Raw genomic sequence first — 25,466 nt, 5'->3', positions numbered from 1 at the left:
TAATATCTATATCTATTTATCTATCTATCCATTTCTTATTTGTCTTTCTGTCTGTCTCTATCTTTATCTCTATTTCTCAATCTATTATTTATCTATCTGTCTATTCCTCCTATATATCCATCTCTCCATCCATCTCTCCATCTCCATTGGGATTTTCTCATTGAAAAGCAACTGTCTATTGATACAAAATACGGATTAACACTGAAATTATGCACATCCCTAATATCTATATCTATTTATCCATCCATCCATCTCTTATTTGTCTTTCTGTCTGTCTCTATCTTTATCTCTATCTCTCAATCTATTATTTATCTATGTCTATTCCTCCTATATATCCATCTCTCCATCCATCTCTCCATCTAAATATCTATCAGACAACTGGGATTTTCTCATTGAAAAGCAACTGTCTATTGATACAAAATACGAATTAACACCGAAATTATGCACATCCCTAATATCTATATCTATTCATCCATCCATCCATCTCTTATTTGTCTTTCTGTCTGTCTATATCTTTACCTCTATTTCTCAATCTATTATTTATCTATCTGTCTATTCCTTCTATATATCCATCTCTCCATCCATCTCTCCATCTAAATATCTATCAGACAATTGGGATTTTCTCATTGAAAAGCAACTGTTTATTGATTCAAAATACGAATTAACACCGAAATTATGCACATCCCTAATATCTATATCTATTTATCTATCTATCCATCTCTTATTTGTCTTTCTGTCTGTCTAAATCTTTATCTCTGTCTCTCAATCTATTATTTACCTATCTGTCTATTCCTCCTATATATCCATCTCTCCATCTAAATATATATCAGACAATTGGGATTTTCTCATTGAAAAGCAACTGTCTATTGATACAAAATACGAATTAACACCGAAATTATGCACACCCCTAATATCTATATCTATTTATCCATCCATTGACAGAGGGATCATGGCAATAATGAAAAGCAGAGGGGACAACGAGTCTCCCTGGAAAATGCCTCTCCTGATGTTGACAAGTCCATAGCTTTCATTTCCAACAAACAGTTCAGTTTTCCAGTGCTCCATCATGTTTTCAATGAAGGTGCCAACGTTTTTACTAATCCCGATGGCGTCCAGGCACTTGATGATCCAGCTGTGTGGGAGTGAGTCAAAGGCCTTTTGGTAGTCAATCCACGTCATGTGAAGATTAGCTTTTCGGCTTTTACAGTTCTCCAGAATCATTTTGTCAATCAATAACTGGTCTTTTGTGCCCTTGCTTTTTCGTTTGTTGCCTTTCTGTTCATCTGGCAAGATTTATTATTATTATTATTATTATTATTATTATTATTATTATTATTATTATTATATGTGTATGAGGTCAAGTTTAAGGCTAAGACCACAGATATAGGAGGTCTGTGCCCGACAAGTGTTACACCTAAAGCCTGAAGACCATATTTTATTTCCTATACATCATCTGAATGGGGGTTCCGTGTTCGACAACGTATAGATATAATATTTTAAAAAGGGAAAGGCGCATTGAGTGCGACGTGGTGGATAAGGGGGCCAATGGGGGGAATGATAGGCAATGGGACAATGGTTTCCCAGCAACAGCGGAATCTGGAGGCAGAAACATTCCTTGGGCTGGACAGGAATTGCTCATTGACTTTGCTGGGAGCATGAGCCTCTGTTGTGACTGATCCCATCCATCCTCCATAGCTTCCAATGGTGTATCAGAAAGTCCGATTTGGGGCCACGATGTCACCGGGCATCCCATTGACTCACTGAATTCTCTTTGCAGCGGCAGGTAAGTATATGAATAATAATAACAACTAATAATAATGGCCGTTTAACAAACTTTTCCCGTGTTTTCATGATACGAAGGTTGAATGAAAAGTAATGCCTCCACCTTCGTTACTTGGGTTCAGATGGGAATATTTTAATAAATCAAACGCAGAAATAATCCTTAGAATGTGCTCTGTGACTACCACTATTCACTTTTCCACACAATCACCAGACCATTGGAGACATTTCTGCCAACGATTAACAAGTTTTCTGAAACTGTCACTTGCATACGAGAGTTGAATGAAAAGTAATGCCTCCACCTTCGTTACTTGGGTTCGGATGGGAATATTTTAATAAATCAAACGCAGAAATAATCCTTAGAATGTGCTCTGTGACTACCACTATTCACTTTTCCACACCATCACCAGACAATTGGATACATTTCTGTCAACAATGAACAAGTTTTCTGAAACCGTCACTTGCATACGAGAGTTGAATGAAAAGTAATGCCTCCACCTTCGTTACTTGGGTTCGGATGGGAATATTTTAATAAATCAAACGCAGAAATAATCCTTAGAATGTGCTCTGTGACTACCACTATTCACTTTTCCACACCATCACCAGACAATTGGATACATTTCTGCCAACGATGAACAAGTTTTCTGAAGTCGTTACGGAAGAAGTCGACACTCGGTTTCTGCAACCCACGTCTCACATTTCTCTCAATGTCTTCATCAGAAGCATAATAATGTCCGCGCAGATTGTCTTTCATTATCAGGAACAGACGGATTCTCTGATGAATCTCCTTTGGGGTGACACCTTCTGATGTCAAGAATTCAATAATTGCACGTGGCTTAAGTTGCATTGACCGACAGTATGTGCAGGGTTCCATACTTTGCACTTTAACAACACAACCGTTCAATGCTAAGGCTTCCCTGTCTGCGCAGGGTTCCATACTTTGCACTTTAACAACACAACTGTTCAATGCTAAGGCTTCCCCGTCTGCGCAGGGTTCCATACTTTGCACTTTAACAACACAACCGTTCAATGCTAAGGCTTCCCTGTCTGCGCAGGGTTCCATACTTCACACTTTAACAACACAACCATTCAATGCTAAGGCTTTCCCGTCTGTGCAGGGTTCCCTACTTCACACTTTAACAACACAACCGTCCAATGCTAAGGCTTCCCTGTCTGCGCAGGGTTCCATACTTTGCATTTTAACAACACAACCGTTCAATGCTAAGGCTTCCCTGTCTGCGCAGGGTTCCATACTTTGCACTTTAACAACACAACCGTTCAATGCTAAGGCTTCCCCGTCTGTGCAGGGTTCCATACTTTGCATTTTAACAACACAACCGTTCAATGCTAAGGCTTCCCTGTCTGCGCAGGGTTCCATACTTTGCATTTTAACAACACAACCGTTCAATGCTAAGGCTTCCCCGTCTGTGCAGGGTTCCATACTTTGCATTTTAACAACACAACCGTTCAATGCTAAGGCCTCCCACCAAATGGAACTGTAGAGGAGAGTCTACTGAACATGCCGCAAACCAGGACCGCCATCTGTTGAGGAGTTACAAAGGCGGAGGCATTACTTTTCATTCAACCCTTGTATGGAAACAACCCAATTAGGAAACGACATTTATAACCCAGGAACAGAAATAGTGTTATTGTATATAGTGTATCGAGCTTTGTTTCGGATGTTTCTCTCCCTTGCACGCAGTAAATGCAAATAACGTCCCCGCCAATGGAATCCAAAGAGCAACCCAAACCGAACGTGGATTCTGCAGAAAATGGAAAAACTGGTGGGAAATCCACCGAGGACAAAAGTCCGAAGGAAAATCCCACAGAAGAAGGTTCCACAAAGGAGGCATCGAAGGATTCGGAGACCAAGGAAAAAAAGGAAGAAGGCAACAACGGGGTATGTTGTTTTGTTTTGTTTTGTTGTTGTTGTCAAAATTGAATTGAGGCAAGTCGCTCCCGGGGTGAGAGAATCAGATGTGCATGGGAAGCTAGGGCTGACAGATGGGAGCTCACCCCGTCTCGTAGATTCGAACTTCCAACCTTCAGGTCAGCAGTTCAGCTGGCACAAGCAAAATGCACAGCCACTCGGGGATTCCAGCCATGAAAGCCTTCGACAATACAATAATATTAATATTAATATGTAATAATAATAATAATAATATTAATAATAATACCCAAAGCATAGGTAATGTATATTTTGTAATAATAATACCCAAATAGTAGTAGTGATAATATCCAAAGCATCAGTAATATTAATAATACCCAAAGCATAGATCAATTGCATTAAATAATAATAAATACCGAAAGCATAGATCATGAGTAATAATAATAATTAACACCCAATGCATAGATTAATTGCATTAAATAATAATAATACCTAAAGCATAGATCATTAGTAATAATTAATACCCAAAGCATAGATCATTAGTAATAATAATAATTAATACCCAAAGCATAGATCAATTGCATTAAATAATAATAAATACCGAAAGCATAGATCATTAGTAATAATAATAATACCCAAAGCATAGATCAATTGCATTAAATAATAATAAATACCGAAAGCATAGATCATTAGTAATAATAATAATACCCAAAGCATAGATCAATTGCATTAAATAATAATAAATACCGAAAGCATAGATCATTAGTAATAATAATAATACCAAAAGTATAGATCATTAGTAATAATAATAATTAATACCCAAAGCATAGATCAATTGCATTAAATAATAATAAATACCGAAAGCATAGATCATTAGTAATAATAATACCCAAAGCATAGATCAATTGCATTAAATAATAATAAATACCGAAAGCATAGATCATTAGTAATAATAATAATACCAAAAGTATAGATCATTAGTAATAATAATAATTAATACCCAAAGCATAGATCAATTGTATTAAATAATAATACATACCAAATGTATAGATCATTAGTAATAATAATAATTAATACCCAATGCATAGATCAATTGCATTAAATAATAATAATAAACAAAGCATAGAACATTAGTAATAATAATAATAAATACCCAAAGCAGATCAATTGCATTAAATAATAATAAATACAGAAAGTATAGATCATTAGTAATAATAATAATTAATACCCAAAGCATAGATCAATTGCAGTAAATGATAATATTAATAAAAATACTCAAAGCATATATCATTAGTAATAATAATAATTAATCCCCAATGCATAGATCAATTGTATTAAATAATAACAATAATACTCAAAGCATATATAATTAGTAATACTAAGAATACCCAATTCATACATCAATTGCATCAACTAATTATAATAATACCCAAAGCACAGATCATTAGTAATAATAATAATACCCAAAGCATAGAACAATTGCATTCAATAATAATAATAATAATAATAATAATAATAATACCCAAAGCATAGAACAATTGTATTAAATAATAATAATAATACTCAAAGCATAGATCATTAGTAATAATAAGAATAAATACACAATGCATAGATCAATTGTATTAAAGGGTAATACCTAATATCCAAAGTATAGATAATATATAATATATTAAGATTTAATATATAAAGTATATATTAAAATTAAATATTTTGCATATCAAGGAATAAGACCCCGTGCATTATGTGTATTTACATTTATTTATGAAAGAGAAGGAAAAACATCTGCATGGCAAGCTTGGATTGCAATATTTGGCCTGGCCCTTTAAGGAGAGGCCACTTAAGGACACCAATGCGCCTGCGCATCAGGGGTTTGGAAAAAAAAAATAGATGAGGGAGGCACGCCCATCGCCTACGTCACGATCTTGTTCCACATAAACCCCGCCCAAGCTACGCTGTTGCTTAGCAACGGAGAAGCCAGAGGAAAAAAAAGGGGAGGGGCTTCCTCTTCTCTCAGCCCCGCCCTTGCTCTTGACTTCTCGCGTTCTGATTGGCTAGCGAGGTACCAACCGCCACGCATCCAGACGCTTCCAGAAGCGGCCGTGACGTCATGGTGGCGCCGCCTATAAAAGGGCCGGAGCTTCCGGGCTCTGTGCCAGTCGCGGTTAGTCTCGCTTGGTGACGGAGGAGTGAAGCGGGTTTTGGCCAGCAGGGGGCGCCTCAGGTTGGATTTTTCTCCTCAGAATAAGTTCCCAAAAATACATTATTATTAATAATAATAAAGTAATAATTTTAGTAATACAATAATTTTATTATATATTATTTAAACAACATTTTTAATAATACAATAATAATTATTCAGACATTTATTATTTGTTATGGAATAAAGTATAATAAAGTGAAGTAATAATTTTAGTAATACAATAACTTTATTATATATATATATATATATTAATAATAATTATTCAGTCATTTATTATTTGTTATGGAATAAAGTATAATAAAGTGAAGTAATAATTTTAGTAATACAATAACTTTATTATATATATATATATTAATAATAATTATTCAGTCATTTATTATTTGTTATGGAATAAAGTATAATAAAGTGAAGTAATAATTTTAGTAATACAATAACTTTATTATATATATATATTAATAATAATTATTCAGTCATTTATTATTTGTTATGGAATAAAGTATAATAAAGTGAAGTAATTTAGTAATACAATAATTTTATTATATATATATATTAATAATATATATAATTAATAATATATATATATTATTATATATATATATTAATAATTCAGTAATTTATTATTTCTATAAGTAATATTTGTTATGGAGTAAAGTATAATAAAGTAAATTAATAATTTTAGTAATACAATAATTTTATTACATATTATATATAGTATTTAAACAATATTTTTTAGTAATACAAAAATAATTATTCAGTCATGTATTATTTCTATAAGTAATATTTGTTATGGAGTAAAGTAAAGTAATAATTTTAATAATACAATAACTTTATTATATATTATATGATTTTAAACAATACTGTATTTTAATGTTCTGGCCATGTTCCAGAAGCATTCTCTCCTGACGTTTCGCCCACATCTATGGCAGGTCTGCTGGAAACTTGACAAGTGTGAATGTTGCCATTGGCCGGCCTGATTAGCATCGAATAGCCTTGTAGCTTCAAAGCCTGGCTGCTTCCTGCCTGATTCTGAAGATGCCTGCCATAGATGTGGGCAAAACGTCAGTGATTCCGGCCATGAAAGCCTTTGACAGCACGATGATGGATATATTATTATATTGACATTTTTTATTATAACATTATAATATATTGTAATCTCATATAATATATAACTATATTATTTTTTAAATTATATATTATTATTTCCTCCTCCTTGCAACAATCCGATGATGGTTATATTATTAGATTGTCATTATATTATTATTATTCAATAATGTTTATTTTATGTTACTATAACATATTGTATTATTATTATTTTCCCTTCCTTGCAACAAGCAGATGATGCTTATATTATTAGATTGCCATATTGTTATTATTATTAAATAGAGTTTATATTACATTACTATAACATATTGTGTTATTATTATTTTCCCTTTCTTGCAACAACCCGATGATGGTTATATTATTAGATTGTCATTATATTATTGTTATTCAAGAATGTTTATATTATGTTACTATAACATATTGTATTATTATTATTTTGCCTTCCTTGCAACAATGCGATGATTGTTATAATATTAGATTGTCATATTGTTATTATTAAATAATGTTTATTTTATGTTACTATAACATACTGTATTATTATTATTTTCCCTTCCTTGCAACAATCCGATGATGGTTATATTATTAGATTGACATATTGTTATTATTATTAAATAATGTTTATATTATGTTACTATAACATATTGTATTATTATTTTCCCTTCCTTGCAACAATCCGGTGATGGTTATATTATTAGATTGTCATATTGTTATTGTTATTCAATAATGTTTATATTATGTTACTATAACATATTGTATTATTATTATTTTCCCTTCCTTGCAACAATCCGGTGATGGTTATATTATTAGATTGTCATATTGTTATTGTTATTCAATAATGTTTATATTATGTTACTATAACATATTGTATTATTATTTTCCCTTCCTTGGAACAATCCAATGATGGTTATATTATTAGATTGTCATTATGTTGTTATTATTCAGTAATGTTTATATTATATTACTATAACATATTGTATTATTATGTTATCCTTATTATTATATGTTCAAAAGCAGCCCCAGCCAGAGTGATAGTTAATGGGAAGAATACCTCTTCTAGGAATCGTCTGGATTAAATGCATAACGTGAGGCACTGGAGCCTTCTGGTCCATTGCATTCAATATTGTTTACAATGAGAACGGTTTTGAATAGTCGCAGAATTGTCGCCGGTTGATTCCCTTACTTGTTTGTGATGAGCATCTGCCTTGACATGTGGGCTTCATGTATGATTCAGAAGCTATAATAATAGATCTAGGCAGATATACCACAGGCTCAGCAGGTTCGTCATGCTTCAGACACATGGCAGGGGTGGAAGGCCTTCCTCCCATGGTAATAATATTTCACCGCTCCGTTCACTTGCCACGTTTTCAGTCCAGTCGCCCATCTATATTTGAGTTTGACTATTGCAGATTTGATTTTAAATTTGATTTCAAACTAGGTCCACTAGTGCAACATTTTTTCACCCATGACCTCTTTTGCCTGAGAAATTTTTTGTGACTGGAGGTATATAAAATAGGTATAATAATAGTTTGTGTGTGTGTGTGTCAGGAGCGACTTGAGAAACTGCAAGTCACTTCTGGTGTGAGAGAATTGGCCGTCTGCAAGGATGTTGCCCAGAGGATGCCCGGATATTTTAACATCCTGTGGCAGGCTTCTCTCATGTCCCTGCATGGGAAGCTGGAGCTGACAGACAGGAGCTCACCCCACTCCCCGGATACGAACCACCAACCTTTTGGTAAGCAGTCCTGCTGGCACAAGGGTTTAATCCATTGCGCCACCGGGTACTCCATAATAATAGTAATTTTTTGTGGTTGATGTGATCTAGATGGACATAGAGATAGTATTTAATTCATTCATTTATTTATTAGAGACATTTATATCCCGCCCTTCTCACCCCAAAAGAGACTCAGGGTGGCTTACAAGTTATATGTACATACAATATATTATATTATTAGTATAGCAGAATATAAGCATTATATTATTATTATTATTGAAATTTATATCTCGCCCTTCTCACCCCGAAGGGGACTCAGGGCGGCTTACAAGTTATATATACATACAATATATTATATTATTAGTATAGCACAATATAAGCATTATATTATTATTATTATTAGTGACATTTATATCTTGCCCTTCTCACTCTGAAGGGGACTCAGGGTGGCTTACAAGTTATATATACATACAATATATTATATTATTAGTATAGCACAATATAAGCATTATATTATTACTATTATTAGTGACATTTATATCTTGCCCTTCTCACTCTGAAGGGGACTCAGGGTGGCTTACAAGTTATATATACATACAATATATTATATTATTAGTATAGCACAATATAAGCATTATATTATTACTATTATTAGTGACATTTATATCTTGCCCTTCTCACTCTGAAGGGGACTCAGGGTGGCTTACAAGTTATATATACATACAATATATTATATTATTAGTATAGCACAATATAAGCATTATATTATTACTATTATTAGTGACATTTATATCTTGCCCTTCTCACTCTGAAGGGGACTCAGGGTGGCTTACAAGTTATATATACATACAATATATTATATTATTAGTATAGCACAATATAAGCATTATATTATTATTATTATTATTAGTGACATTTATATCTTGCCCTTCTCACTCTGAAGGGGACTCAGGGCGGCTTACAAGTTATATATACATACAATATATTATATTATTAGTATAGCACTATATAAGTATTATATATTATTATATTGTACTAATAATAATATAATTGTTGTTATTGTCATTATAAATGCTGACAGGTAAATTCTCTGGTGAGATATAAAGCTTGAAGCAAGTATCCCACCAGCATGAACACTAAAATTGCGAACGTACATATCTTTTTAAAATTTATTTACGGCATTTTTACCCCACCTTCCTCAACCCTGGAGGGAGATTCAAGGCGGCTTTACAACATAGGCAACAATTCATTGCCTTTAAAAAGAGTGTACGATAAAAACAACCATTTAGAATAAAATAAAAAATATAATTAAAATGATTAACATGTTTTCCCACCTCTCCTGGGTCCTCCAATGTGAGTTTTCAGCAGAAGTTGATCCTGGAAGGCTTAAATTAGGTGTCCCATTGAGCGAAATGTTGGTTTTCCACTCTCATGGAGATCCTAACCCCAGAAAATCTGTTTATGAAATGTCTTTGCATCAGTGTCAGTTTAGCCAGAGATTTCCAGGATGGTTGCAGGAAGAAATCCATGAGTACGTCTGTTGACTTTGTTCTGCGTGTCGTGCCTTTGATTTTTTTCAGGCCACGATGGTGAAGGAGATGGGTTACTACGACACCTTAGGGGTGAAGCCCAACGCCACCTCGGACGAGATCAAGCGGGCCTACCGCAAACTGGCCCTGAAGTACCATCCGGACAAGAATCCCAGCGAAGGAGAGCGGGTACGACCTGTGGTTGGGACGCATGCAGGATGGGCCAGGGTGGGACCCGAGCAGTTTTGTATCCCATGAGTTATAATCAGTGTACAGGCAGTCCCCGAACGAGACAGGTTCTGTAGGTTTGTCTCTAAGTTAAATATATTAGCTTTGGACAGCATAGGAAAAGGTTAACACCCCCTTGGAGTGTCCTTTCCTATCTGTGCTACTCTTTAGAAAATTTCACTTCACTTTCTGTCCCTGTGGTAATTGCATTTTGAAAAATATGGCTTGTTGTGGAAACGAGGATTGGTGAGAAAAGTTTCAGCAGAGACCCCTTTTCCCTGTGATAATAATCCTTCCAGGAGTTCCCTTCTTAAAGGTAGCTTTCTCTCACTTCCTGTTGTCTCAACCCCATTGTAACTGGATATTTGTAATTTAGGCATGGTCTATATATATTTCTGCCAGCCTAGCAGTTCGAAAACATGCAAATGTGAGTAGATCAATAGGTACTGCTCCGGCGGGAAGGTAACAGCGTTCCATGCAGTCATGCCAGCCACATGACCTTGGCGGTGTCTGCGGACAACGCCGGCTCTTTGGCTTAGAAATGGAGATGAGCACCAACCCCCAGAGTCAGACACGACTAGACTTAATGTCAGGGGAAAACCTTTACCCTTTACCTTTATATATATTTTAGAGTCTTAGACCAGATGTAGAAAACAAGCCAACCAATCAGTTTAAGAACCAAGCACTTTGGATTTAGACTGTGTCTTACACACCCTTTTAAGATGAGTAGGAAACTGGAGGCTCTAAAATGCTTGCTATTCCTGAACGCCGGCTTTGGGAGCTGGAATCCAAGGTTAATACTATCACCTCTCCCAAAATCCTCCCCAGGCACAAGGCTGCTGTACCCGTGCATTAGTTGCCAACAATTTCAGTTGGATGGAAAAGTATTAAAATTAAAGGTACTGTGGTGCAGGCTGGTTAGTAGCCAGCTGCAATAAATCACTCTGACCAAGAGGTCATGAGTTCGAGGCCAGCCCGTGGCAGAATGAGCACCCGACCATTAAAATAAAACAAATAGCCCCTGCTCGTTGCTGACCAAACAACCCGAAAGATAGTAGGAAATTTAGGTACCACTTATATGTGGGAAGGCTAATTTAACTAATTTACGACACCCTAAAAAATCGTCCAGCAAGTGTTTGGAATGAGGAAGTTGCTGTCGCAGTGGATGATGAAGCAGCTGCTCCCCCTGTGGCCAGAACTGAGCACACCCTCAAGAAGCTGGAGAAGTTTAAATTGCCTCTATGTCTGTCTCTGTTCTATGTGTATATGGCATTGAATGTTTGCCAATTATGTGTGTATTGTGATCCGCCCCGAGTCCCCTTCGGGGTGAGAAGGGCGGAATATAAATACTGTAAATAAATTGTGTTAAATTGTGTTAAATAAATTGGTGGCACAATGTGTTAAAGCGCTGAGCTGCTGAACTTACGGACCAAAAGGTCCCAGGTTCAAAACCCGGTAACGGAATGAGTGCCCGCTGTTAGCCCCAGGTCCTGCCAACTTAGCAGTTCGAAAACATGCAAATGTGAGTAGATCAATAGGTACCGCTCCGGCGGGAAGGTAATGGCGCTCCATGCAGTTATGCTGGCCACATGACCTTGGAGGTGTCTGTGGACAACACCGGCTCTTCGTCTTAGAAATGGAGATGAGCACCAGAGTCAGGGTAAACCTTTACCTTTTTAAAAAATAAATAAATAAAATAAAATGAATTGACAGGTGCAAGATTGCTTGCATTGTTTGGTAATGTACTCCAGCATGGGATTAAGCAGTAAACTATTCAGCATTTGTTCAACATACTAGTAGATGCTGTAGACTTCTTCTACAGTAGCTAAAAACACTGCCAAATATGATATTATTCAGGATATTAACGGCTTATTCCTAATTCTTAGACTTTGGAAGCTTCCTTTCTCGCTTGTGTGAACCCTAACCGTCTCCGAGCCAGTTATTCAGAGGGTCTCTTTCTCTTCTTAGTTTAAGCTCATATCGCAGGCTTACGAAGTCCTCTCTGACTCCAAGAAAAGGGACCTCTATGACCAGGGTGGGGAGCAAGCTATAAAGGAAGGAGGCTTAAGTGGCGGCAATTTCTCTTCACCCATGGACATCTTTGACATGTTCTTTGGTGGTGGAGGCCGAATGAATAGAGAGAGACGAGGTAGGCCTTCGTGTGTGCAGTGTGTGCCTGTTTACTTAGTTGTATCAGTTCTATTCAATTGTTTGGGGACTCTATTGTGTATTGTGTCTGCAGCCCAAAATACAGAGTTGCCAGTTGGCCAAATAATGGGGTTTATAAGGCAACAGTATGACCAAATACTTCCTAAGTAGCCCTCCTGAAGCCTCCTTAATCAAGGCTTTTAAGATAATGGGAAACATGTAAAAAGTTGAGCATTATAATGTATTTGTTCATAATCAGTACCCATAGAAGTCCTTACTTGGGGAGTTGTTTGATTCTTCTTGGTTTGAGTGAATGAATGGGGAGTGCGTTTGGAGCACAGATATTTCTTATGAAGATATGTCTAGACTTGTGATATTATTATTTCTGAACTACACAGAATGCAGTGGGCTGCAAGTATATACATATATTGTATATACATATAATATTGATAATAATAATAAAAATAATACACTATTATAATTGTATATTTATATTACATGATATGTAGGAGCCTCCGGTGGCTCAATGTGTTAAAGCGCTGAGCTGCTGAACTTGCAGACCGAAAGGTCCCAGGTTCAAATCCGGGGAGCGGAGTGAGCGCCCGCTGTTAGCTCCAGCTTCTGCCAACCTAGCAGTTCGAAAACATGCAAGTGTGAGTAGATCAATAGGTACCGCTCCGGCGGGAAAGTAACGGCACTCCATGCAGTCATGCCAGTGGCCACATGACATTGGAGGTGTCTACGGACAACGCCGGCTCTTTGGCTTAGAAATGGAGATGAGCACCAACTCCCGGAGTCGGACACGACTGGACTTAATGTCAGGGGAAACATTTACCTTTACCTATTACACGAAATATTACTAATAATATTGCAACATAGAGGTATAGTACAGTATAGAAATCTACAATGTTTATATTGTGCTATACTAATAATATAATATATTGTATGTATATATAACTTGTAGCCGCCCTGAGTCCCCTTCGGGATGAGAAGGGCGGGATATAAATGTCGCTAATAATAATAACAACAACAACTTGCAAATAAGTTGAACAGGACATTGACTTCAATTCCAGCTAACTTTGGGGAATGCTGAGAAAACAATACGTTCATATTCTAGAAACTGACACACAAATGTATGCTACTTCAAATTAGAGAGCGGCTTATTAGGTTGGCGAGAAGGAAAACTTTAAAAAAAAGCCATGATCTTATATTTTATGTTCCTGCTCTCTTAAGGTAAGAATGTTGTCCACCAGCTGAGCGTATCCCTTGAAGACATGTACAACGGAGCGACAAGGAAGCTGGCCCTCCAGAAGAATGTGATTTGCGACAAGTGCAAAGGTAAACAACTCTTTTGAGATTTGAACCTCATCTAGACAGGAATATACATATATACCAGTTGGACACAACTAGACTTGATGTCAAGGGGAAATCTTTACCAGTTGGTGCCTGAGGAATGTTTTGGGTGCTCTGTGCTCATTGCTTAAGGAAAAGAGGCCTAAGGCTGTTAGGAATGGTGGGAGTTGAAGTCCAAAACACCTGGAGGGAGGGCTGAAGTTGGCCCATGCCTGGCAGGAGCATGTGCTGTATTCCTGGGACGAGGCGCTGTGGCTCGGTGTGCTGTCGTTCTTGCAAGCAAAGGGCTCTCATCAGCACACCCGTGTTCCCCTCTTCCCAGGTTACGGCGGGAAGAAGGGTTCCGTGGAGAAGTGCCCCATCTGCAAAGGGAGAGGCGTGCAGGTGATCGTCCAGCAGATCGGGCCCGGCATGGTGCAGCAGATCCAGACAGTCTGCCCGGATTGCAAAGGCCAAGGCGAAAGGATCAACCCGAAGGACCGGTGCAGCGTTTGCAACGGCAATAAAGTGGTGAGAGAGAAGAAGATCATCGAAATCCACATTGACAAAGGTAAGAAGCCAAGCATTCATGGGAATGTTTCATTGGTATCGCTGAGAAATCCCCGTCCTCCACGGCGGTCATTTGTCCAAGTTCCTGCATGACGAAAAGCTTGAGGAAAAATCCAGGGATAGATAGAATTGTTTCCAATTCGGTGTTTTGACCGATCCGCGTTCCTTTCCCGAGAGGCATGAAAGATGGCCAGAAGTTAGTGTTCCACGGAGAAGGGGACCAGGAGCCCGACTTGGAGCCCGGGGATGTCATCATTGTGCTGGATCAGAAGGACCACGCGGTGTTTCAGAGGAGAGGCCAGGACCTGATCATGAAGATGAAAATCCAGCTGACGGAGGCCTTGTGTGGCTTCAAGAAGACCATCGAGACGCTGGACGAGCGGGTCCTTGTCATACAGTCTAGGCCTGGTAAGTCTGCCTTGTTTATATTTTAATATAATTGCCTGGTGAGGTTGTAACTATAAAGTAACTATAATAACAATAACTATAAAATAATAACTGTAAAATAATAACTATAATAATAATAACTATAATAACAATAATTATAATAACTATAAAATAACTATAAAATAATAATAATAATAATAATAATAATAATAATAATAATAATAATAATAATAATAAAGTGGTTTGCTGTGAGTCATTCGGGCTGTATGGCCATGTTCCGGAAGCTTTCTCTCGTGACGTTTCACCTACACCTATTGCAGGCATCCTCAGAGGTTGTGAGGCAAAATAAGTATTTCTCACGGCAGAAAAAGATTGCAAAGAATAAATAAAGTTTAAGAAGCCCTGTCCTGGCACAGCATGAATTTTATCTGTCTTCAGAGGATCTTTCCTACGCTTTTATTTTGTGATGTGGTGTTGCTGATGTATTAATTTGTTGTGATTAGAATGCATTTGCCATTGTTTGTATTTTATTGCATATTGTTGGGCTTGGTCCCCATGTAAGCCGCCCCGAGTCCCCTCAGGGAGATGGGAGCGGGATACAAAAATAAAGTTGTTGTTGTTGTTATTTCTTTCAACAAGGGAATAACTTAAATGTTTCCAAACAGGCGAGGTGATCAAACACGGAGACATCAAGTGCATCTTAAACGAAGGCATGCCCATTTACAAGTCCCCCTTGGAGAAAGGCTCTCTCATCATACAATTCTTGGTAAGTGGTCTTGTTACAAGTCTATTGGGGGCTCCAAACTCTAAAAGCTGCCAAAGTGTTGCAGGGATGGGGAAACATTGGCCCTCTGGGTGTTTTGGACTCGAGACACCAAGTAAACATCACTTAATTTAAACCCAGGCCTGACCAAGAAGCCATGAAATCATGCCACACACCCCTGAGTTTCAAGGACTTCTTATGGAGTCTTTCTGAACACCTAATCAATCTATCCTTCACTTAAGCGGCTGAGGGGGAAAGGAAAGGGCCTGAGGCTGTTAGGAATGGTGGGAGTTGAAGTCCAAAACTGCCGGAGGGCCAATGTTTGCCCACACTTACTCTAGAGGGATGCGAAAGGCCAACTCTGGCCTGGTTCCTGATGCTCGGCCTTACGTCCCGTCCTAGGTGGACTTCCCCGAGCACCACTGGCTCTCTCCGGACCAGCTGCCCCTCTTGGAAGCACTTCTTCCGCCCCGGGAAGAGGTCACGGTCACCGAGGACATGGACCAGGCAGAGCTGACGGAGTTTGACCCCCGGGAGCGGGCTCACCGCCACCGCCACGGAGAGGCCTACGAGGAGGACGACGACAACGGCCCCCGGACGGGCGTCCAGTGCCAGACCTCTTGAATCGAAACAAAGGGGCAGCACAACATACGTCGGGACTTTCCAGGGCCCGTTTTTTCAAAGGCCCGTTTTCACATTCTGCACAGTGTGTTAACTCTATATATTTTCTAAGGAGTTCCGTATTTAAGTGTTTTCTGTAAACTATTAAGCATGTGTAACCAAAGACTTGAACATCCTAGAACTTGATAGAGCGAGCAATTCCTGTTACTCTAAAAGGAATATTGGAGGGAGGGAGCGAGGGAGGAAAAAGTTAGTCTTGCACTGTATGCTTCTGAAGTATTTCTTCAAATAAAACTTGAAAGGACCATTCTCAGATTTGTATTTATATTTTTAACACTCCCCTCCTTAAGTATGTATACTTTTCATTTACTTCTGAATTCCCCTCTAAAATACATTACCATTCTTTATTGGATTTATACCTTTTATTTCCCCCCTTTTAAGTATATAACTGTATATACTCGAGTATAAGACGAGCTTTTCAGCCCTTTTTAGGGTTGTAAAAGCTCCGCATATACTCGAGTGAGGGTCCTGGCCAGCTTATATTCGGGTCGGCTTATACTCTAGTATATATGGTACATTTATTATTTTTCTCTATTATGATTATTACATTTATTATTTTACTCTGATTACATTTATTGTTTTACTCTCATTATTACATTTATTAATATACTCTATTATTATTATTACAGTTATTTACTCTATTATTATTGGAAAGATATGTAAGCATATTTACATTGAAAGTTAGAATGATGATTTCATCAGAGTTGGACAGTCTTATCTTAAATTACAGTTTTATGTAAATATTCAAAAACATTTAACCTACTGACGCCTCAATTAATTTAATTTTTATTGGTATCTATTTTTATTTCTGAAATTTACCAGTAGCTGCTGCATTTTCCCACCCTCATTTTATACTTGGAGTATATATGATATATATAATTTTCATTTACTTCTTGGATCCCTTCTAAAATAAATTGCCAGTCTTTATTGAATTTATATCTTATCCCCCCCCCCCACTCCACTTTTAAAAGTATTTTCATTTACTCAGATCTCTTCTAAAATAATAAACATTATTTCTGAAACATTATTTAATTTTTAATTGGGGGGAAAAAAACCAACTGCATCTTAATACGGTAAGCATTTGGTTTATAACATAAAACAGCGAAATTCCCGAACACAAAATCTAAAATAATGTTGAATTATGAAAATAGACACTTGTGAAGAAAGCTACATACACAGTCTTCAAACCGGAACTATTAAACGGGACAGTCGTAAACATGGATTTCTTGGTCGTCGCCCACGGAGACTATTTTGGAGCCGTTCCCATTGTATTGTACTCCCCAGACCTGTGAATGGAAAAGAAACAAATCCCACCTTGGGTTCTAATGCTGGGGGGAAGGAGAGGAAGCTATTTAAATACCGAGACTCTTCTTATACCTGGTCTTGATGATCGAAGAAGGTATGGACACAGGTTCTTGAAGGCACGTCCCACACTTTGACGGTTTTGTCTGAGGAACTGGAAAATACAACAATTCCTCATTTAATAACAGATTGCTCCTTCAGTCTCACTAAAATAACCATTTGCCATGAGCATCAACCTCTCAGTTCTTCATAAACAATCTTAAGTTGTTACAAACCAAGAGAAATAAAGGCAAATTTTAGCTGAACGCTTGTTGAATGCAATACAGCATTGGTTGCTCAACAGTGATGAGAAGGAAGTTGAAAGCAGAACAGAACGTACGTATAGAGAGAACAGAGGAGAGGCAGAATTAAAAAAATAGAAATAAATAGAATATTAAATTTTGTCCCACCTGGAAACGAAGTGGCTGTTGTCAGGACAAAAGGCAACGTTTAATACCCAGGATGCGTGGCCGCTCAGCGTACCTGCCAGGTTTGCATGTTGCCTGCAAAAAACAAACTGATTTAGAGGAAACAATAAACACTTGACAGCAGTGGTTTTAAGATATATATTATTCCGAAATGTGTAATTTCGCAAGAGCTCCCCATCTGGATAATCCTAAATATCATTCCCTAAATTCCAATATTCCACACGTCAGAGCCATGATTGGTAAAGGTATATGCTTATTTCTATTTTAATACTGCCTTTCTCCCAATACAGCTGTAAGTGCTACGATTGTCAAAGAAATAGAGCTGTAAGTCCTCCAAAGTCCACCAAATCTCACAAAAACGCCAAAAAGAAAATTATATCGTGCTATTGTTGTCAAAGGGACCACTGAAGAAATAAGCAAATTTAAGAGGAGGATATTATAGCCAATTATAAAATTGCACTATGTAACATGATTTTTGTTCTTGGGTTATAAGTACCATTTCCTAATTGGTTCTATCATTTAAAAAATGGGAAAATGTTTATTAAACTGCAAAACCTGCTTTTGCACATTTTGCTACAGTTTTTCAATGGATCTCGAGTCTCAACCAATTCAATGTAGTTTGTGGCAGCCACAAAAACAAAGTTTCTGCACAATTAAAAAGGAAATGACACTTTCAAGCCAGAAACAGAACATTTACATACTGTTATATACAGTACAGAGAAAGTGGAATTTCTCTTGTTAGAACTCTAGCTATTAAATCTGACTAGTTCAAGACACAGACACACAAAACCTGCATGCAAAACATACATTATTATTAATAATAATAATAATACCCTATTGCCAAATGCAGCGATGGCCGCCAACTGGTTCAGTTTCACCCTCCTATGTTATTGAGCCAGAACTCTTCCTACTTACACATCATAAATCTTGATGTAGCCATCGTCTGAAGCTGTGACCAGCAACTGAGAGTCAGGGGAAAATGTTAAGGAGCGGATTGGCATGGCGTGGCCTATAATGAATTAAAAAATAACACCAATTTTATCTATTGTGTACCTTTGAACTGTTCCCGAATTATGGCAATGCTATGGCGGAGCTATCATAGAATTCTCTTGGCTAGATTTCTTCGGAAAAGGTTTGCCTCTGAGGCTGAAAGAGTCATAGCTCTTTCAGTTTTATCTATGACTATTTTATTGTTTTGCAAATTCAATTATTTGTGGATTTGATTTAAAATGTTCTTTCATGTTGGAGGTTGAAAAAAAAAGCAATTTATTTGTTCTTTTCAGAAATATAGGCTGACTGCATTAAGGGCATTCACCACTTTACCTTCTAGCGTATGCAGAAGCTTTCCGGTTGCAATATCAAAAATATTGATAATGCCATCGATGGCACCACTGGCTAAATATTTTCCGTCTGGGCTCTGCAAAGGAAAGGACTCAGATCAGCATCAATAACTCATTCTGACATCCCCACAATAAAAGCGAACAAATCGGATGTTAGATGCAGCTAAAAATGCAGCAAAAATTCACTGATAAATGCAGATGACATACAAATCCATAAGCTAATAAATACAGGCAGAGAGAAGCTCCTTACGTATGCAATACTGAGGATGAATTTGCCCCTGGTGTCCAAGGAATATTCCTTCTTCCCAGTCTCAACCCCAAAAATGTTGACTTTCCCGATGTGGCTCCCAGTTGCAACATACTGGGAATCGGGTGAAAAAGCCAGCGACCAGGCATCGACTGCATGAAGAGAGAGGAAAATAGTGGATACTCAATATTTTCTTGGATTCACACACTGATACAACACAATGCTGACGTGTTGCTCAGGGAGGCAGACGATGAGTTTGTCTGAAGGGAGAAGCTTTGCTTCGTCCACACATTGTTTATGTTTCCAAAATACATTTTGGAAACGTGCGTCCTTTGCAGAGAGCGCACTGAACCTCACCTGGCCCTGCGTCGATGGACCTGATCTGTTTGCCGGAGTCCAAGTCCCAAATGCGGATGTGTGCGTCTAAGGAACTGGACGCTGCCACGGTGCCGGTGTGGCTGATGTCCACCGAAACCACTCCCAGCTGATGGCCTTCCAGGGTCCACTTCAGGTCCAGCTTCTCCTCGTTCCTTTGCAAAAATAAAAGAGAAGATAAAAGGGAAACCAAACAGAAGGGTTTTTAAAAATTGGTTGGCAGTTCAAATCTACAAGATGGGGATCAGCTCCAGCTCCTGCCAACCTAGCAGTTCGAAAACATGCAAATGTGAGTAGATAAATAGGTACCGCTTTGGCAGGAAACACAACCAGGAGGTGACAATGCAGGCTTCTTGGCTTGAAAATGGCGAAAAGCACTTCCCCAGAGCCAGATATAAGCACCAGAAGTCAGAAATGAAAGGAGAAGCCTTTGCCTCTGTTTGTGTGTCTCATAATATATGATTGCAAAAGGCATCGAATGTTTGCCTGTGTATTTAAATGCTGTAATCTGCTCTGAGTCCCTTAGGACAGAACGGCGGAGTATGAATAAAGTATTATTATTATTATTATTATTATTATTATTATTATTATTATTATTATTTTATTATGACACAGCAAACAAGATAGATATGCTGGATTTCATATCACAAAATCACAAGTCGAACACTTCCCAAGTGTCTAGGACTGTGTGATGTATTTTCGGATGATGCGTGCAGATCCCAGCAGGGTGGCCTTTTGCAGTTGGCAGATCGTGATTATTAATAATAATTATTATTATTATTATTACTACTATTATTATTATTATTAGAGGAGGAGTAGGAGAGTAGTTTTGACCATACATTATACTAGAAATCACCTTCTGAAATGCTTAACATTTATCCAGGTGCTTGTTTATATTTTTTTATTCTGATCTTTCTCCACTCACAATAATCAGAGAGTTGGAAGTCCATCTGTTTTAACCCCATTCTGTCATACAACAAATCCAATTCACTGGAGATTTTTTTAAGCAGTCTATTCCACAATTTGTCTTATTTCCCTTTTCCCGGGACTAAAGATACGTTACAAAACATTATAAACTAAAGTATTCAGCTTCATACAGTATATGTACTGTTTATTAATGCCTAGACCAGGGGTCCCCAAACTAAGGCCCGGGGGCCGGATGCGGCCCTCCGAGGTCATTTACCTGGCCCCCGGCCTCAGTTTTATAATATAATATATTGTATATACATATAATATGGATAATAATATTATAATGTAATACAATATAACACTAATAATAACATATAATATTAATTATATATTCTATATTACATATAATATTACTAATAATATTACAGTATAGTGGTATAGATCAATAAAGTAATATATAATGCTAATATTGTGCTATGCTAATACTATAATATATTGTATATACATATAATTTGTAAGCCACTCTGAGTCCCCTTTGGGGTGAGAAGGGTGTGATACAAATGTAGTAAATAAATGCAGTAAATAAATAATAAATAAATAAATACATTTTAGACTTAGGCTCGCCCAAACTCTGAAATGACTTGAAGGCACACAACAACAACAACAACAACAACAACAACAACAACCCTAATTAACTTGACTATCTCATTGGCCAGAAGCAGGACCACACTTCCCATTGAAATCCTGATAAATGTATGTTGGGTTAAAATTGTTTTTATTTTTAAATATTGTATTGTTCTTTCATTGTTATTGTTGTTTTTGCACTACAAATAAGACATGTGCAGTGTGCATCGGAATTTATTTGTATTTTTTTTTAAAATGATAATCCGGCCGCTCAACAGTCTGAAGGATTGTGGACCGGCCCTCGGATTAAAAAGTTTGAGGACCCCTGGCCTAGACCATAGTTGTCAAGATCCCTGGTAAATGTCCCAACTATGATTTTTCTAAATGTCATTAAAGAACTAGGAACCTTACCATGTCCAGACTTTCACTAAATCATCCAGAGATCCTGAAATAACCGTCTCCGTCCCATCACTCCGGTTTCTCCCCCAAGCGACAGACCAAATGGCATCGTCGTGTGCTGGGAGAAAAAGGCAACATGTGAAAGCATAATATAGTAGGCTCTCTGTTAACTGGAACTCTCAAGCAACTGGAAAATTAAATGATTTCAGCCTATTTTTAAGAGTAACTCTCAAGCAACCAGACACTGCATTTATCAGTCACTGAACAACCCCCATGGGTGCCAGGTAACTGGGAGTCTCCTGTATACGGAAAGGAGTTCAAATGAAAACATTTGTCATCCATGCTACGTTCTTTAGCACTATGTTCTCACCTTGTTCTTGCTTGAAGAGAATACTGTACTGAAAAAGGGGAGAAAAAGAGGGATATAATCTCAGTTATGAAGGAACATAAATTAAATTATTTTATTTATTTATTTATTACATTTATATCCTCTTCTCACCCCGAAGGGAACTCAGAGCGGCTTACAAATCAAATGTACATACAATATATTATTAGCACAGCACAATATAAGCATTAAATTACTATATTGTACTGTATCATTATATGGTAATATTACATTTAATATATAATATATAATTAATAATATTATATCGTATTATTATTAGTATAATATTGTATTACATTATAATATTATTATCAATATTATATGTACAGTAGAGTCTCACTTATCCAACATAAACGGGCCGGCAGAACATTGGATAAGCGAAAATGTTGGATAATAAGGAGGGCTTAAGGAAAAGCCTATTAAACATCAAATTATGTTATGATTTTACAAATTAAGCACCAAAACATCATGCTTTACAACAAATGGATAAAAAACCAGTTCAATACACGATAATGTTATGTAATAATTACTGTATTTATGAATTTAGCACCAAAATTTTGCAATTTATTGAAAATTTGATTGCAAAAACATTGACTACTAAAAGGCAAAGTGCATTGGATAATATAGAACCTTGGATAAGCAGAGCTTGGATAAGCGAGACTCTGCTGTATAATTAATATTATTATATTGTATAATAATAATAATAGTAATAATAATAATAACTTTATTTTTATATCCCGCCCCATCTCACTGAAGGGACTCGGCGCGGCTTACATGGGGCCATGCCCGACAACAATATAATAACAGCAATAAAACAATAAAACAAGGTCAGCAATAAAACAATGTCATATCAATAAAAACATAACATCAATGAACAGTTATAAAAGTCAGCGCACGGCATAAAATAATAATAAATTATTAGTATAATATTGTATTACATTATAATATTATTCTCAACATTATATGTATATACAATATATTATACAGTAGAGTCTCACTTATCCAACACTCGCTTATCCAACGTTCTGGATTATCCAACGCATTTTTGTAGTCACTGTTTTCAATATATCATGATATTTTGGTTCTAAATTCGTAAATACAGTAATTACAACATAACCTTACTGCATATTGAACTACTTTTTCTATCAAATTTGTTGTATAATATGATGTTTTGGTGCTTAATTTGTAAAATCATAACTTAATTTGATGTTTAATAGGCTTTTCCTTAATCTCTCCTTATTATCCAACATATTCACTTATCCAACGTTCTGCCGGCCCGTTTACGTTGGATAAGTGAGACTCTACTGTATATGAGGAAATGAAATTGGGATTTTTGTGTTACTCACCTGAGTCGTCATGGCTTCATGCGAAGAGAATATTCATGGAGATGGACTGAAAGAGGACGGATTCTCAGCTCTTGGTGCGTCTACACTGTAGAATTAATGCAATTTGATGCCTATTATTATAGGAAGGCTGAAGGCCGAAACCCCATGGTGCCGTTGCCATGGCGACGAGGCCTAGCACAACCACCAAAGCCTGCCTTGCTTAAGCTCCGGCCCCTTAATTTCTCTCCTGCCCCCTTCTCCGTTCCCAAAGCATCCCCCCAACATTGGCTTTACCTCACAAGGTTTCACCCACGGCCACTCTACCTCCTGCTTGGCGCTTCCGGCGCTTTCTAATGACGTCATAACCAGAGCGCCCTTTTTTTCCATAGAGAAGAACAGCTGAACGCTCTTTGCTGCCACCTGATGGACGAGAAGGACATTGCAGGCTAGATTGGCTCTGACCATATACATATACATATCCGCATACATATGCATGCATACAAATACATTTATTTATTTATTTGATCAGTCATATGACACTTTCAAAATACAATACAAATAAACATGAGGCAAAAAGGAGGAGAGGGCAGCAGCTGACCTTCTATAATATATCTATATATATAAAATGATAAAGTTGTTTGCGCAGTGACTATAACAACAAAACTAAACATCCCAGAAATACGAAATTTGGCAACACAATGCAAAAGGCTTGCCTCCAGGTTACAACAACACAACCACACCACAAAACCACAATCCAGACCCACAAAACTCACAACAACGCATCATGCAATAACAACACAACTAAACGCCCCAGAAATACAAAACTTGGCAACACAATGCAAAAGCCTTGCCTCCCAGTTGTAACAACACAACCACACCACAAAACCACACAGGGCCCACAAAACTCACAACAACGCATCGTGACTATAACAATGCAACTAAACGCCCCAGAAATACGAAACTTGGCAACACAACGCAAAAGCCTTCCCTCCAGGTTGTAACAACACAACCACACCACAAAACCACAATCCGGACCCAAAAAACTCACAACAACACATCGTGACTATAACAACACAACTAAACGCCCCAGAAATACGAAACTTGGCACACAACTAAACGCCCTAGAAATATAAAACTTGACAACACAACGCAAAAGCCTTGCCTCCCGGTTGTAACAACACAACCACACCACAAAACTACAATCCGGACCCACAAAACTCACAACAATGCATCGTGACTATAACAACACAACTAAACGTCCCAGAAATACGAAACTTGGCACACAACTAAATGCCCCAGAAATATAAAACTTGACAACACAACGCAAAAACCTTGCCTCCCGGTTGTAACAACACAACCACACCACAAAACCACAATCCAGACACACAAAATTCACAACAATGCATTGTGACTATAACACAACTAAACGCCCCAGAAATACAAAATTTGACAACACAATGCAAAAGCCTTGCCTCCCAGTTGTAAGAACACAACCACAACACAAAACCACAATCCGGACCCACAAAACTCACAACAACGCATCATGCGATAACAACACAACTAAACGCCCCAGAAATACAAAACTTGGCAAAACAATGCAAAAGCCTTGCCTCTCAGTTGTAACAATAAAACCACACCACAAAACCACAATCCGGACCCACAAAACTCGCAACAACGCATTGTGACTATAACAAATACAAAATTTGACAACACAACTCATCCACCTCCCCAATCCCTACATTCACACTTGACCTCCAAAAAAACAATTACAATAAT

At 37.3% G+C, this 25,466-nt stretch overlaps 2 protein-coding genes across 4 annotated transcripts; one reads left to right on the top strand and one right to left on the bottom strand.

Annotated features, from left to right (window-relative positions):
• Positions 1-1,628: 1,628 nt before the first annotated feature.
• dnaja4 (DnaJ heat shock protein family (Hsp40) member A4) lies at positions 1,629-16,566 on the top strand. 3 transcript variants are annotated; one of them, XM_062963581.1, is made up of 9 exons: positions 1,629-1,783; positions 3,482-3,679; positions 10,260-10,397; positions 12,405-12,585; positions 13,818-13,922; positions 14,260-14,487; positions 14,664-14,894; positions 15,539-15,639; positions 16,039-16,566. In XM_062963581.1, exons 2-9 carry the CDS (start codon positions 3,485-3,487, stop codon positions 16,258-16,260), a joined length of 1,401 nt encoding a protein of 466 aa, XP_062819651.1. In that variant the 5' UTR covers positions 1,629-1,783; positions 3,482-3,484; the 3' UTR covers positions 16,261-16,566. The 3 variants fall into 3 exon arrangements, with proteins under 3 accessions (XP_062819651.1, XP_003227478.1, XP_016852900.1); XM_003227430.4 differs by lacking the exons at positions 1,629-1,783; positions 3,482-3,679 and adding an exon at positions 5,741-5,888; XM_016997411.2 differs by lacking the exons at positions 1,629-1,783; positions 3,482-3,679; positions 12,405-12,585 and having other exon boundaries at positions 10,272-10,397.
• A 773-nt stretch (positions 16,567-17,339) lies between these two features.
• On the bottom strand, positions 17,340-24,113 carry skic8 (SKI8 subunit of superkiller complex). The gene is made up of 11 exons (XM_003227429.4): positions 23,985-24,113; positions 23,712-23,796; positions 22,351-22,378; positions 21,993-22,098; positions 20,031-20,203; positions 19,677-19,825; positions 19,410-19,503; positions 19,002-19,095; positions 18,069-18,161; positions 17,695-17,773; positions 17,340-17,603 (listed from the first exon to the last, which is right to left on the bottom strand). Exons 2-11 carry the CDS (start codon positions 23,721-23,723, stop codon positions 17,514-17,516), a joined length of 918 nt encoding a protein of 305 aa, XP_003227477.1. The 5' UTR covers positions 23,724-23,796; positions 23,985-24,113; the 3' UTR covers positions 17,340-17,513.
• Between the last annotated feature and the right edge of the window lie 1,353 nt (positions 24,114-25,466).

Source organism: Anolis carolinensis, unplaced genomic scaffold, assembly GCF_035594765.1.
Source record: "Anolis carolinensis isolate JA03-04 unplaced genomic scaffold, rAnoCar3.1.pri scaffold_11, whole genome shotgun sequence".
Taxonomy (NCBI): Eukaryota; Metazoa; Chordata; class Lepidosauria; order Squamata; family Dactyloidae; genus Anolis; species Anolis carolinensis.
Note: the sequence above shows the minus strand (reverse complement) of the source record. Positions and strands in the feature narration are given on the sequence as shown.

Bases quoted from the DNA above. Each gene is read 5' to 3' on its own strand.
- dnaja4 (XM_062963581.1), top strand. From the start codon at position 3,485: ATGCAAATAACGTCCCCGCCAATGGAATCCAAAGAGCAACCCAAACCG. The intron at 12,586-13,817 runs GTAGGCCTTCGT...TGCTCTCTTAAG, and splicing joins AATGAATAGAGAGAGACGAG to GTAAGAATGTTGTCCACCAG. The intron at 14,895-15,538 runs GTAAGTCTGCCT...GTTTCCAAACAG, and splicing joins TGTCATACAGTCTAGGCCTG to GCGAGGTGATCAAACACGGA.
- skic8 (XM_003227429.4), bottom strand. The intron at 19,504-19,676 runs GTAAGGAGCTTC...TTTCCTTTGCAG, and splicing joins TCATCCTCAGTATTGCATAC to AGCCCAGACGGAAAATATTT. The intron at 17,774-18,068 runs GTGGGACAAAAT...TGTATTTTCCAG, and splicing joins AACAGCCACTTCGTTTCCAG to TTCCTCAGACAAAACCGTCA.